General features: G+C 39.9%; 2 protein-coding genes and 1 pseudogene across 2 annotated transcripts in view; 1 reads left to right on the top strand and 2 right to left on the bottom strand.

Annotated features, from left to right (window-relative positions):
- The window catches only part of loaf (low-density lipoprotein receptor domain containing lost and found), a 40,817-nt gene extending 36,177 nt beyond the window's left edge, over positions 1–4,640 (bottom strand). The window contains exon 1 of the mRNA XM_089468833.1: positions 4,017–4,640. The gene's annotated coding sequence lies outside the window, so the exon portion shown is untranslated. The remainder of the gene's footprint in view (positions 1–4,016) is intronic.
- Positions 792–2,154, top strand: LOC108614358 (small ribosomal subunit protein RACK1 pseudogene; annotated as a pseudogene).
- Positions 4,641–15,911: 11,271 nt separating the features above from the next.
- Positions 15,912–16,424, bottom strand: Tim13 (mitochondrial import inner membrane translocase subunit Tim13). The gene has a single exon (XM_018005791.2). The coding sequence runs from the start codon at positions 16,253–16,255 to the stop codon at positions 15,980–15,982; it is 276 nt and encodes a 91-aa protein (XP_017861280.1). The 5' UTR covers positions 16,256–16,424; the 3' UTR covers positions 15,912–15,979.
- Positions 16,425–17,793: the final 1,369 nt, after the last annotated feature.

Genomic DNA, 17,793 nt, shown 5'->3' on the forward strand with positions numbered 1-17,793 from the left:
AATATTGATAGATGGTCGCCAAAACCAACTATTTATGTTTAAATACGGCGCACACAGTGAGCCTGGATTATGCTAGACTGAGGTGTGGAAGAGCGAGTGTCAAAGATGTCTAAAAGCTATAAATAATCTGAATTAGAATTAACAGGAAAGGACCAACAAAGAAGTAGAAGAAGAAGAAGACATGTTTACTGTCTTTGAAGTGTAATATGAAGAAAGAACTGTCTGCTGGCCACTTGAAAATTAATTAAGGCTCATCTTAACAATCTATAAATAAAACATCTATAAATAATCTCTATAAGTACTTATTGGGTATACAATCTATGACGTAACAGTATTGATTGATTAATCAATAGATTAATTGCAAGGAATGTATTCTATAATAAAGTACAATGAATACCAATTAATTTAACAATAATTGAATAATACAAATTAATTTAAAAAATTGACAAATTGTGGGAATCTATTCTCTATTACTTATGCATAATATCTATATTTGATATTGATACCAAATCTATTTATGTATTTCTATTACATTTTAATATAAGACTAAGTTAGGGTATTTTTCAGTCAGGCTTTCTACAAAGCTGATTTAATCTTCACCCACGCAGTCTCAGTAAGGCCCAACAAAAGAGACAAATATTCTTGTGAAAATTGAATTAAGCGTTTACCCAAAAGTAAATCAAATACAAAAGGTTACTTTCGAAGGACTTGAAAAGAGGATAACAAATATCAAAGGGCGCTACGCATTAAAATGCCATTCTATATAATTAACAAAATTCAAACTTGATAAAAAAATATTTGAAAAATATAAATACATTTCAAAGGATTTTAGGCTCAACAAAATATCGGAATCAAGCAATCGTCGCATTAACTGAAACCGAATTACAGTTAAGCATTTCAAACATAAAACATAAAAAAATTAGAAAAAAAAAAAAAAAATAAAATAAAAAAATGCCAGAGGTCATTCAATTAGCTGGCGTACTGTCCGGCCACAGTGGCTGGGTGACTCAGGTGGCGCCCCATCCGTATGATCCGGACCTGCTGGTCTCCTCGTCGCGGGACAAGACCATCATCGTTTGGCGCCTGACGCGCGAGAGCCAGAACAACTATGGGTATACGCTGAAGCGGAACTATGGCCACTCGCATTTCATCAGCGACGTGGTGCTGTCGTCGGATGGCAACTTCGCGCTGTCCGGCTCGTGGGATCGCACCATTCGGCTGTGGGATCTGACTGCCAGCGCCACTACACACCGCTTCGAGGGGCATTCGAAGGATGTGCTGTCCGTTGCCTTCTCGCCGGATAATCGCCAAATAGTGTCCGGGTCCCGGGATCGCACCATTAAGCTGTGGAACACACTGGCGGACTGCAAGTACACCATTACGGATGATTGCCACACCGACTGGATATCGTGCGTGCGCTTCTCGCCCAAGCACTCGAATCCCCTCATCGTCTCCTGTGGCTGGGATCGTACGGTCAAGGTGTGGGACCTGACCCACTGCAAGTTGCGCAACAATCATCATGGCCACACTGGCTATCTCTCGACGGTGGCCGTCTCGCCGGATGGCTCGCTGTGCACGTCGGGCGGCAAGGATGCTAAGGTGCTCTTCTGGGACTTGAGTGACGGACGCAATCTGTATCCGCTCGACCATCACGATGTGGTCAATGCCATGTCCTTTTCGCCCTGTCGCTATTGGCTTTGCGTGGCCTGTGGTTCCTCCATAATCGTCTGGGACTTGGCATCGAAAAAGGCCGCATTCGATCTATGGCTGGAGGATGTTACGCCCACCGCAAAGGGCGATCTGCCGCAATGCCTGTCGCTGGCCTGGTCCATAGACGGCCAGACCCTCTTCGCCGGCTACTCGGACAACAAGATACGCGCCTGGCAGGTGCTCACCGGCCAATAAAGGCCGAGTTCTACACCCACTTTTTACACATTCATACCTTTCTAATTAGCTGATTTGTTTATTCTATAAGGGACAATTCACACTACACACGAAACATAGAAGACGTATACACTTAAGTTAAAGAGAGTTGGCAGAGACAAAACATTATCTACTTATCTTCTACATATACATATACATACATACAGATACATACACATACATATGTATATATACACATACATATATGATTAAAGCGTTAAGACTAAACAATCTGTAAAGCGTCTTAGATCTCTTTGTATAATGATGTCAACCAGATTTATCTTCCATTTTATTCCTTTTTTTCTGTTTTTGTTTTTTTGTGCTGCTCTTAGCATATGTTGTTCAACACGCTGATTCGCTGTCAATATTTGATTAACAATCCCCCGCACAATCTCGGAAGCCACTTATATCGCTTATTTCCTTGAGCGCCAGAAGTGCCAAATCATGAGTTTCAGATACAACTGCAGATAGGATTGTGCACGATGACAAAATGGGGTTCAGTTCGGTATGTGAAAATGGCTTAGAGATGCTCGAACGTGTGACAACTGGGGCAATCCCAAGATGCCAAAGCCCAGATACAAACGACACTAAGAGCAGCACAAAACTATATATGTATATATGTATTTCTATATGTATATACACGAATATATACATATATGCAAAAAAAAAAAAAAAAAAAAAGATGTATTCGATTCGGTTCTGGACAGATTAATAGCAAATGCCGTGGCAGTAGGCAGGCGCTTGGCTTTGTGGGTGGGAAGCTGTCAACAAATCCGCAACAACAAACCGCAATCGCAATCACATTTATTTATTTATTTTTATGTTAACAGTTGGCAGCTTCCTCATTTGTGCCCAGCGCAGCACAAAAGCTGACAGGCGACATATTAAGCATCTCTGGCCGGCCGGCCGCACGGACGGGGTGGGGGCAGGAGGAGAAACTAGAAAGGGTCGAGGTCATCTTAATGATTAATACGACTGTGGATACGCATGTGCGAATCCACACAGCATACTGACATATGCACATACAAACATATATAGATATATGCGTATATGGGCCAAAACTATAAGCCTATTCAAATTGGGTATATTCGCACCTGCCGCAGAAAACAATTCAAGTGCGAGTGTGTGTGTGCACCAGAATCATATTCAATTATACATACACCATGACCCTGGCTACGAAAATCACACATACAAGTCATCTTTATCGTACAGATGTATGTATTGCTCTTAGCATATATTGTAGTATGTAATTATGCATGTACCTATGTGCAGTGCTTGACACTACTTTTACAGCGCACACATACACACGCACGCACGCAGGCACGCATATACATGCGAGTGTGTCGCTACGTGAAGGACTTTTAAAATCGACCACTAACTACGCCTTTGGCTCAGAGCGCGTAAGCGAGATAGCAATACTAACATAGTGCCGCTGAGCAGCGCTTACAGCTCGCCCAGAGAGAGAGAGAGAGCACTGTTAACGGCAGTCGTGAGTGCTGGTGGTGGGGGCAGTGAGCGAGCGAATCATCGGCTATGTTCGTGTTGCCAGCGTAGTATACTCGCAAGCGTAAAAATGTGTAAAACTCGACTCTCTGATGAATGAGATTAACCGTTACACACACACGCACACATACACATGCAATGGTCGTACTGAAACCAAGCAACCCCCTGGCACAGGCGCACACGATAAACGGCTACAACTACAACGGCAATACAACAACAACAACAACCCTCAACAGCGACAAAGCACTTGCTGCTGTTGCTGTCGCTGTCGCTGTCACCGCCTCTGCCTCTGTCTCTGTCGCTGCTTCTGCCTCTGCTGCTGCTGCAGGGCATTGTGTGTGTTTGGCAAGAGGGTTTATATGGTGCTTTTACTCGCTACTTTCTCGATTAACTTTTACTACACTGCCAGCAATTTTTTTATGTTAGTTCGCTATAGTTGTTGTTGTTGCGGTTGTTATTGTTACTGTCGCTTGCCGTATTTTTGGCTCTGGCTAAGCAACAATTAAAGAAGCTTCAGCCAAGCAGTTTATCTGCGTGGATGGCGCCTAAGTTCACGCCCGATGACAAATGCAGATTTTTTTAATACTCACACTATATATAACTGCAACTGAGCTGGAGCGCCCTACACTGGGCTTTCGTTTTTGTTTTTATGAACTTTGCAAATTTGTGTGTTTGTTTCTGTGCGCTTCTCTGTATGTAGTTGTTAATGCACATTCCCATTTAGAGTTTCACATTTCACAGGACACACACCAAGTATAGAACTCACACTTCGTGGCGCTTCAAATGGCGCTTGCACACTTCCGACTGAACGTCTCAACGCTGACGCTGCGACTGCGATTGCGAATGTGATTACTCGTCACTAGCCCCAATGGCCGCTCAGTTAACATTGCACACTTCTGCTTAGGTTGGCAGTCCTCTGTTAGGCTTATCGATTGAATGTTGTATCACGGTGCGAGCGAGATGGCGCTATAGCCGCATAGCCGATGCCTGAAAATGGCAGCGCGTCATTGTTAGCATTGGCGTTGGCCTCGCATGAAACGGTAAATTGTTAAACTTTATTCCTCAATATCGTTTCCATTTCGATAACATTTCACTATCAATTATTGCACACTCGCGAATCTAGTATTTAATTGTCACTTAATGCGAAAGCGAATACAAAAACCAACTGCGACCTTTGGCTGCATTTTGACAATAGCCGGCGTTGTCGTCGCTAACATGCCGACCAACCACCATCGAGAGCGCCAGTTGGACGCACCCCATGAACCGTTTGGGTTCTCTCTTTCTCCCTCTCTCTCTTTGTGGGACTCCTCTTTTGTGCGCTCACTGTCTGTGGCATTTATAATACTATTTTACTGTACTCAAGTTTTTGGCGCCTAATTCGCAAATAAACCCTTACAGCGCTGCCTAACCTAACAATGTCAATTGGGGTCGGGCCATAAAGGCATTCTAATATTCTCGACTAGCTATTGTAAATTCATATTTGAAAAATTAGAGTCGTTCAATGTTGTATTTTCAAATGTCCTTGTAATGGGGCAGCAGCCAGTCAGCGTGACAAGGGTTTGTTCCGGGGTGGCTCTTGATGAGGTGTTGGCACTTCTTATCACTTCGAATATGTAACTCGAATCGCTGCGCCTTTAAAATGTCTGGCTGAAGTATTGTCACGTGAATTTCCCTGAAACAAAATCGATTTCATGTTGACTCCCCCTCCGCACCATCTGCCCCATCCGCCCATCCGACCCATCGTTCCTCCACCCCACCGCCCCTCAGTTGGCAGTTGTTTGTTCCATGTGCTGTAATTTGTCGTCACACTTCAAGGACTCGTCCCAAGCAACATACGCCGTGTTGTCTACCAGGGAGTCTGCAAGTTTCTTGGTAGAAAATTGAATTAATCAAGATGTTACTGATTCGATTAGTGTTTACCACAACGAAAAGACTCTGTAAAATAAATTTATAAATGTTGCGAGCATAAATCTCATCATGTTAGAATATGATTTATTACCTTGCAATATAATACGAAAGCTGAATTACTCTTTCGATTTTTGGATATATATGTTTATATATAACAGCCTAGCCAAATATAATATATATAATATATATGCTTACATAACTATATCGCAGCCTATACATATCCAAATAGCAAAACCCTACACCTTTTATATGCATTTATAGTTATACATTCTGTTATTTCATTAAAGAAATTAGAGCCAGGGCACTAATGGGTCGTGGTCGACCAACTGCTTCTGGTCGCAGACCCCTCGATTAAGGTCAAACCATTTCCCTGGGTCACAGAAATGGGTAACTGGAGTGCCGTTTCGGCAAACGTAATACTTATTGTGGAGCTCCGAGTCCCGCATAGTGGTTCCATCTCTCTTATTGATACAGTTGACCTCTGTGCCTGTAATAACTGAAATACTTGGGCTGGGTGCAACCTCGATTGTGCATCTCACGCGACTGGGATAATTGCAATATTTTATCTCAGTGTCTATGTAGAGACCTTTGGGGCACTGTCTAGGGATGGCCTTTCCATTGGCGCAGACATAAAATTTGCTACATGATCTTGGATGCCTAACATATTCGCCATTTGGGAATAAACTACAATCTGGAGTTGGCGAATCATCTGGTTCGGATGGAGAATCATCGGTCGGGCTCAAAGGACTTTGTGGAGCTGTACTATAATCCTCGTCACTCGTACAGTCCACTAGGCTGGGGAAATTGCAGACCTTCTTTTTAATATCGAAATAGAGAACATTCGGGCAACTATGAGGTATGGCACGCCCATTAGAGCACACATAAAACTTAGCGCAGAGATTTGGATCTCTTATAAAAGCACCATTAGGTAAAGAACTACATTTCGAGTCAATCGCGTCTTCCAAAGGCACAATTATGTTTTCTGCTTTGGACACAATCTGTAGGTTCTTTAAAGCCGATGCGTTCTTTGAAAGATCAAATAGTGTGGAAGATATAAGGTTTTCAATGTACTTCAGAGCCTCAGCTGCAGATGGAATGTCATGTTCCTTCGAGTGATCCGTTTTCGTTGAGTATAATACCTTTCCGTTGGATTTTAGATTCGAGCCTACAGCTGGTTGGGTTTGTACCATCTTTAGTTGTGATGCTTCTTTAGAGAGATCAACAATTGCGGCTGGCACTACTGTTTCCTTAGATTTTAGTCCCGTAGTTGGTTTGGTTTTGTTTTGCTCTGCTTTTAACGTAGTCTTCGAGAGATCTGCTTTCGATTGGGCTAGACTCATCTCCTGAGCCTTGAGATTTTCATCTACAGATGGTTTGCTTTGCACTTGCTTCATCAGAGGATCCGACTTCGTTGAAGATAATTGCTTCTCCTTATGCTTCAGATTCTCAACTACAGTTGGCTTGAAATGTTTGTCCTCTGGTTTTGGCGTGTTCTTGAAGAGGTTTGATTTCTCTGAGGGTATTACCGTCTTGTTAGATTTCACATCCACAATTTTACCTGGTTTGATTTGCTCCTTTGAGAGATCCGATTTTGTAGAAGGTGAATACGTTTGCTTAGATTTTAGATTATCAGATACAGGTAGTTTCCGTTGCTCTAGATTTTGACTCGATTTCTCATTTGACAGGACTGCGTCGCTAGACTTCAGACTTACAGCAAGAGATGGCTTTGTTGGGTCATGCTGTACAGAAGACTTACTATCCGTCAGATCAGATTTCGGCATAAGTTCCTTGCCTTGCTGTGGTATAGAAATCTTATTTGAAGTAACTGTTTTTGTTGAAAGTAAAACCGTTTCGCTAGACTTTGCACTCTCAACTTTAGATAGCTCTTCCTTTGATTTGGATACATCTTTTGTAAGAATTGATTTCATCAAGAGCAATTCCTTTTCATTAGAGTTCAGGCTCTCAACTACAGATGTACTCATTTGATCCTTTGATTCCGTAGGCCCTAATAATTGGTTTTGTCCTTGCTTAGATTCGGATATCTTTTGGATGACTCCTGATGTATTATTTTTTGAAATATCTGATTTCGTTGGAGGCAATATCACATTGTTAGATTCTTTTTTCTCAGGGCTGTCTTGGATCTTGGAAAGATCCGTCTTCAATGAAGTTGGTACTATTTCCTTTGATTTGAGACTATCAGTTAATTTGCTTTGATCTTGCTTTACTTCAGAAGTGTCCTTTGCGATAATTTTCGTTGAAGATACTACCGCTGCCTTAGATATCAGAGCCTTATTTAGCTTTCCCTGATCTTTTGATAGATCTGCTTTCAGACTCTGAGCTATATTTTGTTTGCTTTGATCCTTGGATTGAACCAATATTGGTAAAGGCAGAGGCGTTTCCTTAGATTTGAGGCTCTTAGATACAGACAATTTGCTTTGCTCTTGCTTTACTTGTGATGTGTCTTTTGCGATAACGGTCTTCGTTGATGATGATGTTGTTTTAGATGTCAAATCTTTGTCGAGTTTATTTTGATCCTCAGAGAGATACTTTCCTGGTGAAGGTAGTGGAGTTTCCTTAGATTTGAGGCTCTCGGATACAGAAAGTTTGCTTTGCTCATTTTTTAATTCTGAGGTGTCCGATGCGATAACAGTCTTTGTTGATAATGATTCCGCTGCCTTAGATATCAGGTCCTTATCTTGTTTACCTTGCTCCTTTGGTAGATCAGCTTTCAGATTTTGAGCTACATATGGTTTGCCTTGATCCTTGGATTGATTCATTATTGGTGAAGCTAGTGGCGTTCCTTTGGAATCGATGTTCTCAGATGTAGACAGTTTGCTTTGCACTTGCTTTACTTCTGATGTTTCTTTTGTGGTAACGGTCTTTGTTGATGATGATACCGCTGCCTTAGATATCAGATCTTTATTCGGTATACCCTGATCCTTTAATAGATCAGTTTTCAGATTCTGAGCTACATATGGCTTTCCTTGATCCTTGGATTGATTAAATATTGGTGAAGCTAGTGGCGTTTCTTTGGATTTGATGTTCTCAGATGTAGACAGTTTGCTTTGCACTTGCTTTACTTCTGATGTTTCGGTAACGGTCTTCGTTGATGGTAATACCACTGCCTTAGATATCAGATCCTTATCTTGTTTACCTTGCTCCTTTGGTAGATCAGTTTTCAGATTCTGAGCTACATATGGCTTTCCTTGATTCTTGGATTGATTCAATGTTGGTAAAGCTAGTGGCGTTCCTTTGGATTTGATGTTCTCAGATGTAGACAGTTTGCTTTGCACTTGCTTTACTTCTGATGTTTCGGTAACGGTCTTCGTTGATGGTAATACCACTGCCTTAGATATCAGATCCTTATCTTGTTTACCTTGCTCCTTTGGTAGATCGGCTTTCAGATTCTGAGCTACATATGGTTTGGATTGATCCGTGGATTGATTCAATATTGGTGAAGCTAGTGCCGTTTCCTTAAATTTGATGTTCTCAGATACAGACAGTTTACTTTGCTCATTCTTTACTTCTGAGGTGTCCTTTGCGATAACAGTCTTTGTTGATAATGATACCGCTGCCTTAGATATCAGATCCTTATTTTGTTTACCTTGCTCCTTTGGTAGATCAGTTTTCAGATTCTGAGCTACATATGGTTTGGATTGATCCGTGGATTGATTCAATATTGGTGAAGGTAGTGGCGTTTCCTTAAATTTGATGTTCTCAGATACAGACAGTTTACTTTGCTCATTCTTTACTTCTGAGGTGTCCTTTGCGATAACAGTCTTTGTTGATAATGATACCGCTGCCTTAGATATCAGATCCTTATCTTGTTTACCTTGCTCCTTTGGTAGATCAGCTTTCAGATTTTGAGCTACATATGGTTTGCCTTGATCCTTGGATTGATTCATTATTGGTGAAGGTAGTGGCGTTTCCTTAGATTTGATGTTTTCAGATACAGACAGTTTGCTTTGCACTTGCTTTACTTCTGATGTTTCCCTCGATGTAACGGTCTTCATTGATGGTAATACCACTGCCTTAGATATCAGATCCTTATCTTGTTTACCTTGCTCCTTTGGTAAATCAGTTTTCAGATTCTGAGCTACATATGGCTTTCCTTGATTCTTGGATTGATTCAATGTTGGTGAAGATAGTGGCGTTCCTTTGGATTCGATGTTCTCAGATGTAGACAGTTTGCTTTGCACTTGCTTTACTTCTGATGTTTCTTTTGGGGTAACGGTCTTTGTTGATGATGATACCGCTGCCTTAGATATCAGATCCTTATTCGGTTTACCCTGATCCATTGATAGAACAGTTTTCAGATTCTGAGCTACATATGGTTTGGCTTGATGCTTGGATTGATTCAATATTGGTGAAGCTAGTGGCGTTCCTTTGCTTTGCACTTGCTTTACTTCTGATGATTCCTTTAAGGTAACGGTTTTCGTTGGTGGTAATACCAGTGCCTTAGATATCAGATCCTTATCTTGTTTACCTTGCTCCTTTGGTAGATCAGCTTTCAGATTCTGAGCTACATATGGTTTCCCTTGATCCTTGGAGAGAATTATTGGTGAAGCTAGTGTCGTTTCCTTAGATTTGAGGCTCTCAGATACAGACAGTTTGCTTTGTACTTGCGTTACGTCTGATGTGTCTTTTGCGATAACGGTCTTCGTTGATGATGATACTGCTGTTTTAGATGTCAGATCCTTATCGAATTTATTTTGATCCTTGGGGAGATACGTTCCCGGTGAAGGTAGTGGCGTATCCTTAGATTTGAGGCTCTCAGATACAGAAAGTTTGCTTTGACTTTGCTTTACATCTGATGTGTCCTTTGAGATAACTTTATTCGTTGAAGATACCGTTCCTTTATGTATAAGATCGTTATTGAGATTGCCTTGCTCTTTTGGTGAATTTGAGTTCTGGGAAGATAAGATATCAGATTTCGCTGAGGATAGTGCCGCATTGTTAGTTTTTAGAATCTCAGGTGAAGATAACTTGGTTTGCTCCATCTTTGTTGCAGAGCCTTGAATAGAGTTGCTGCCTGATGTAACACTGTCTATTTTACGTGTTTTGGGAGACTTTGCTCTTCTAAGTGTATTTGATAAGTATTTGGGCAGTTTATCGGTCAGCAGGGATGGATCTTCGTCATTTCCACTTTCGTCTTCGTTAATACTGCAGTCAACAGCAGCAGGGAAATTGCAAACTCTTTTCTTTATATCAAAATACAGGCTGGATGGGCAACTTCGCAAAACGGCACGCCCACTTGCACATATGTAGAACTTACTGCATGAGTTTGGATGTCTCAGATGCACACCATTTGGCTGCGAGCTGCAAATGGATTCTTCGTCAAAATAAGTAGTGTCTTCCCAATCATTGGTGTCGAATACATCAAAGTCGAAGATATCCTCTTCTGTGTACACTAACGTTGGTGACTCTGAAGTTTCTGAGTCTTCTTCTAACTCATCGTCCAGATCTTCGGTGGTTAGAGCTGAGCTATCAAGAGATGTCGACAATTCATTATCAGCTAGGTAACTATCTTCTATGACATCTTCATCTGATTGTGTCGTCCCTATGCTACTGCCAACAGTATTGCCAAAGCTGTATGTCAATAGTTTTGGAATGGATATGGATTCTTGTTGCTGAGAGCAGTCTACAAGGTTGGGCAAGTTGCACACCTTACTTTCAATATCAAAGTACAAATTTCTCGGACACTTTCGCAGAATAGCGCGCCCATTAGCACAGACATAAAAGTTGGCACAGGACATTGGATCCCTTAGATATGCTCCACTTGGGAGAAGGGCACAAGGCGCGCTTTTGTCAAACTCTGAAACGGAATCGGCTGCTTCTACCTCTGTTGGAATCCATAAAATATTCTCCAATTTCTTACCAAGCTTTCCCACATCAGCTCGTATGGGCTTCGACAGAAGTGGGGTTTCACTAGTTGATGAATTTGTGTCTTCACTTTCAGTGGTTTCATCAATCGGATTTTCTGAGGAGCTGGTATCCTCGGTCTCAGTTTCTTTCGAAGAAGTTAGTGATGCCTCGGTAGAACTCTCTGCCGGATCAGTTTCTTCTGAAGTAGATGATTCTTCAGAACTAGTAATTAGACTGTCCGTAGAACTTTCTGATGGATCAGCATCTTCAGAAGTAGAGCTCTCAGGCGAACTAGAGCTTGAAATGGAGCTGTCAGTAGATATTGGCTCTGAGCTAGAACTTGAGCTGTCAGTAAATGGGTTATCAGAGCTGGAACTGGAGCTCTGCGTCGAGTCCTCGGAAGTAGAATCTGAGGTGTCAGTAGTTGAGTTCTCAGAATTTGAAGTTGAGCTCTCAGTCGTATCCTCAGTGTTGTCAGTAGATGAGGCTTTAGAGCTAGAGCTTGAACTCTCAGTAGATGAGGCTTCAGAGCTTGAGCTTGAACTCTCAGTAGATGAATCCTCAGAGCTAGAACTTGAACTTTCAGTAGATGAGGCTTCAGAACTGGAACTTGAGCTGTCAGTGGATGAGGTTTCAGAGCTTGAGCTTGAACTCTCAGTAGATGATGCCTCTGAGCTGGAGCTTGAACTCTCAGTAGATGAGGCTTCAGAACTGGAGCTTGAACTCTCAGTAGATGATGCTTCGGAACTGGAACTTGAACTCTCAGTAGATGATGCTTCAGAGCTGGAACTTGAACTCTCAGTAGATGATGCTTCGGAGCTGGAACTTGAACTCTCAGTAGATGATGCTTCAGAGCTGGAGCTTGAACTCTCCGTAGATGAGGCTTCAGAGCTGGAACTTGAACTCTCAGTAGATGAGGCTTCAGAGCTGGAGCTTGAACTCTCCGTAGATGAGGCTTCAGAGCTGGAACTTGAACTCTCAGTAGATGAGGCTTCAGAGCTGGAGCTTGAACTTTCAGTAGATGATGCTTCAGAACTGGAGCTTGATCTCTCAGTAGATGAGGCTTCAGAGCTGGAGCTTGAGCTCTCAGTAGATGAGGCCTCAGAACTGGAACTTGAGCTTTCCGTAGATGAGGCTTCAGAGCTGGAACTTGAACTCTCAGTAGATGATGCCTCTGAGCTGGAGCTTGAACTCTCAGTAGATGAGGCTTCAGAACTGGAGCTTGAACTCTCAGTAGATGATGCTTCGGAACTGGAACTTGAACTCTCAGTAGATGAGGCCTCAGAGCTAGAACTTGAGCTTTCAGTAGAAGAGGCTTCAGAGCTAGAGCTTGAACTCTCAGTAGATGAGGCCTCAGAGCTGGAACTTGAGCTTTCCGTAGATGTGGCCTCAGAGCTGGAGCTTGAGCTCGCAGTTGATGAGGCTTCAGAGCTAGAGCTTGAGCTTTCCGTAGATGAGGCTACCGAACTGGAACTTGGACTCTCCGTAGATAAGGCCTCGGAGCTGGAGCTTGAGCTTTCAGTCGACGAGACGTCAATTGTCGGTGGCGTAGGTGGGCGGAAAGTGGGTTTTGGTGGAAAGAAAGGTGGTATTGGTGGCTTATTCCACAGACCACCAAAGATGTTAAATATAATCGGCCTGTCCATGGTTATGTTTTGATTGATGTTGAACTCATTTCGAACGCCATTGCCTGCATTTTTGAGTTGAATGCTTGACTGCGGGACTTGTGCACAGTTCTGTGATTTCACATTAAATCGAAAGCCCTCAGCGCAATTGTTTCTTATTTTTCCCAGTAAGCCGAAGCATAAGTAGTATGCATGAGGATCTGCTGGATCGACGGCTTTATATCCAAATTTTTGTCCTGCACATGCATCCAAGGCGAATGCCTGCGGAAACGTCAGCAGACCTATCCACAGGAGGTTCACTAAAACGAAGATCTTAGAAAATTTTCCTTTAGAATTCAATGTGCGACTTACCCAATTGCATTTTTAATATTCATCCGGTCAAATGCGACGTGCAATGGCCGAGCATTTCCTTTTATAGCCTACGGTGCAGCAATTAGCTCAGTGCAACAATTAGCTGAAAGGCTTTCCATAGTTCGACAACTGTAACTGCCTCTTTGGAATAGTTAAGAACTATCTGCTGACAAGGTAATTATTTTAAATAAATTGCATAAGCATCACCTAACGTAATACAATGCTTGTCTTAAGAATTCTGAGGGGAATCACTGTCTGACACATGTTTCCAAATAATAGATAAGACACGCAACAAGATCTCAAAGATTGTCTCTCTCTCATTTCAGTTTCTTCCTAGTCTGTCTGAGTTGAGAAATTGTATGGTATATGCGATGAAATCTTCTGAACTGTATTATATTATCAATGTTCTATAAGAACACAATTTGTAAATCTCAAGATCATTCTATCTCTATCTTGCCCATGTATAAATATATGTAATAATGTCTCCATTTCCATTGCAATAGTTCTGAGATATTATTAGGTACAACAGATTTTATTCAATTAATATACTCCATCTCTGTACATCTTACATTCTATATTTATATTACATACAGCTCTAATTTGTTAAGGTTGTCTTTTAGTGAAAAACCTATACTGAATTATAGAAACATTATATATCATTTATAATTTTTACCTCACATAATGTCCAATACCTGTGATTCTATCTCCACCTACTTCAATCATATTCGCTCTTACAAAATCCCTTCACCAAAGCCAGGATTTATCTGATATACCTTCTAAAGATATAGTTTGAAGACTAATTTGGATACTAAATTCTTAGTATCTTACACTCTTCATCAACTTAAGTTGATATGTCCCTTGCCTATGGACTTTCTAGACATTAGATTTTCATCTGGAAAAGTACAGTTTTCAAAATAATCTTAGACTTTGTATATACTATGTATGCTTTTGTAATCTTCTTATGTACTAGTTTTTGCATATCTGTCATCTTTTTATAGTCTAATCAAAGTTCTTCTCACGTGTTGGTAATCTTGTCAAGTGCTGCTTATCATTAATAAGCTTACCTAATACGATAGTGTAATTGTCTCGTACTCGGCGCAACTTTCAGAATAGTATTCCCCCTTTCCCCTCCCCCGCCCATCCAATGCAAGCCTATCCGCAAAGAACGGTTGCCCGGTCACGATTAGTAGGTGTAGATAAGGTGTATGTGTGTGTTATCGTGTTCTTTCCATGATTACTCAAACCCATCGCACTTGTTGGTGTTGTAACTATTTATAGGTGTGGGATGGCTGAAAAAGCTTTTGGATGAAAGCACAGAGCTGCACTATATGAAGGTGTTTTAGGTCGGGCTCTTATCGTAACTTGTGTGGCTTCGAATGTACCTCGTCGAGCGCAAAGCGAATTCATTGTTGGATTTTGTTGCTCTTGGTATTCGAGCCAATAAGTTCGGCAACCAGTTCGCATTTTATCTTTTGCAGTTTTTATTATTTTTGATTTTTCTTTTTTTTTTTTTTTTTTTTTTTTTATAATTTTGCACAAAATTTTTGGCAACCGGTCAACTGCACTTGCTAAACAACGTCCCCCCTACAATGAGCACTACCTGATAGTAATTTGTTTTGTTCGTTGCTCGCAACTCATTATCAAAAATCAAGTTCACGCTAATACGATCGTTTAGTTATGTTGTCTTACATACAATTAAATAGCTTAAGATAAGGCTTTGCATGTTTTTTTTGTAATTTGTTTTTATGGGCCTTAATTGATGGGCTGCCATATTAAGTAGTTAGCCAAAGAAATTAGTAATACTAATGCTATTACTATACACAAATATGATATAAGAATATGAATTAAGAGCTTTCCGAGAGCCAATTCATCTTTAAAATGTTTTAGAATATTTGCCAAAATGAGTTAGAATATACATTATACTATGTATATTCCTACTACTATACTATATAAACATATTTTTGAAATATAAATCAAGCATTTCAATTAAGATTTCTAGTAATGTAGTATATAATAGATTCTATGACTTTAATAATATAAGTTGTCTATTAATAAAACATTTAAATTTCATAAATATTTAATATATTGCTTATAAAAAAGTAAATATTTGATATATTTAATAAAATTATACAATGATTATAGATTTACAAACGCTACAGAGGACTTTGATTTTGACTACAGTTTATTTTTAAATTCTTATTAAATTCAATATCAATATTTCTTAAGATTTGAATCTAAGTATTTTGCGCCCAATGCAATTTTCTTGAATTCTACAATTTGATACAATAATTTTGAAACTATTCTCTATCTACTACAATATTCTTCGATTTCAAAAATAAACGTATTTTGCTTTGTTTTTTGTAAAACAAATATTAGTATTTGCTGGAAATTTGCATATGGAAAGAAACGGTGCAATGGATTAGAGTGGTCTCGAAACTACACTACGCCGTAAGGTGCGCTTTGGTTAATGTTCATCCGTTAGCTAACGAGACCATTCCAAACACGATAACGATCGTTGAATTTCGCACATATAAAGCTGAATAGAACGTCCATCAAAGATCCTCTCCACCCCACACCGCCCCCGTCAGCTGTCTCACAGTGGGTGGGAGGGGAGGCAATACCGTTGCACTTTTCCACTCACTAATAACTGCTTATCTTTTTGCACGCGTGATAAGCGCCTATTGTTGGGTAGGCATTAGCTTGAGGCTCGTCGAAGGCAGATTAAAACGAAACTAGTGCATTGCGAACTACACACGACTCGGAAGTCTCTTTTATTACGTTTTCAATTTATATTCAATTAGTGTTCAATTTAGAGCATTTTCGCTCTGCATTGCGTTCTGTTCACGCTCTAGGCGATTGCCGTAGGTGCGCGAGACGAGGTTCCATGTGTCCAGAAAGCGATCCATACACTGCGTAATGCATCGTTGCTCAGACCCATCCAGAGCCTTGCCGGGCCTGGAGATACACTTCCTAAAACACTTCTCCGTCATCTTGGAGAGCATCTCCTGGGCATTCGCCAAGGCGATTTGCTGCCTCACTTGAGTAATTACCTCACCATTATCATAATTTGCATCAGCCATTATAGTAGTTGATTCTATATATATGTACACTTGACAATTTTACTTTTTTTTACTCTTACAAATGTAAAAAATAATACTGAATTGTCGTCCAGCTTTTGATTTATTAATGACACCTCACCGGGTTTTCAAATTTTTATAATTCAATGTAAAAGTCTACTAAATACTCTATGAAGGAAATCAAGCTAGAAAGAGAGAACTTTCTTGGGATTACTGAAGAAGTAAATTAAGGAATTTGAATATTTGTAATACTAATTTTTGCATTAGCAGAGCGTTTTTGGAAAAGGTAACAATCTTTAATTTTGCACTTTTCGTTGGGATGGGATAGCGCACTAAATTGAAAAGACATCAACTTGGAAGACTATTTGGGTAGATCCGCAATTGATACTGCTTGACATCGAAATATAGATCTAACATATCTTGACTAACAACATATATGTTTTACTCTATCAGCAATATTATTCTCTTAAATTTAGATCTTTTGAAATAGCGAATCTTACTAGAATGAAGTGAGACTAGCATTCACAAAATCTATTTCATAGGACTTTACTACATACATATACATATACACATATACATATATACATATACATATACAGTATATAAGTATATAGTAGTACTAGTATACTCACCAAAAATATGTAGTGGAGTCTCATATTATTTAAGTGGCACCTATAATAATTTCAAGGACATCAATTGTCATATTATATTCCCCCTAATATCCAAATCCCATAAAAATCCGCATTATTAAATTGTAAGACACTTGATAAATTAAATTTATTGTTATTAGCATTAATATAATTTGTTTTCTGTTCTTTTGTTACAGATTTTCCTTTGATGTTTAATAAAGTTAAGCAGAACTTTAACGTTCGTACCATATCAAGGGATTATGTTATTTATAATTAGCATATTATATAGTTAAAAGATCTTTGCTCCTTTTGATTAGAAAAATATATTATAAAAATGATTTCTACTTATATCTTTTTATTACTATCTTTTAGTTTCTTATTTTTTTGTTGTTGGGTTTTTCTGGTTTTTCCGACAAAATGTCATTGTGTATATAAAAATAAAAACTTTTAGTTTTATTTTTAACTGCGCTTGGAGTGATCCAGTGAATACACCATGAATCATCATATAATATAGTATGTTATATTCTTTGGATTGCAACTATTTAAGAATCTTTTGAATATGTACCGCACACAAGCTGATTTGGCAGTTGGCGATATTTGGAATTTGAGCTAAGAATCAGAAAAAACTGATTCGACATCGTGAAGTATCATATCCAAATGATAATTAGAGATACAAACAGGCAGTAATAGGAGGGATCTGAATAACATGATCGAATCCTGCATTTAACTGTTTTTCCTTTGCCTGGAATTGGTTGCAATTTATATATGCAAATCGATTTCTTGATTTATGAAAACCCAGCCCAACCGCCAGAGCTTTAATACTGTAAAATAAAGTTTTGCTGCTTTTCACTTGATTAACTAGGGGCCCGCCCACTTGACCCAGGGCATTCATATTGCATTTTGACAAGAATT

Source organism: Drosophila arizonae, chromosome 4, assembly GCF_054131065.1.
Source record: "Drosophila arizonae isolate 15081-1271.41 chromosome 4, UAZ_ARI_1.0, whole genome shotgun sequence".
NCBI lineage: Eukaryota > Metazoa > Arthropoda > Insecta > Diptera > Drosophilidae > Drosophila > Drosophila arizonae.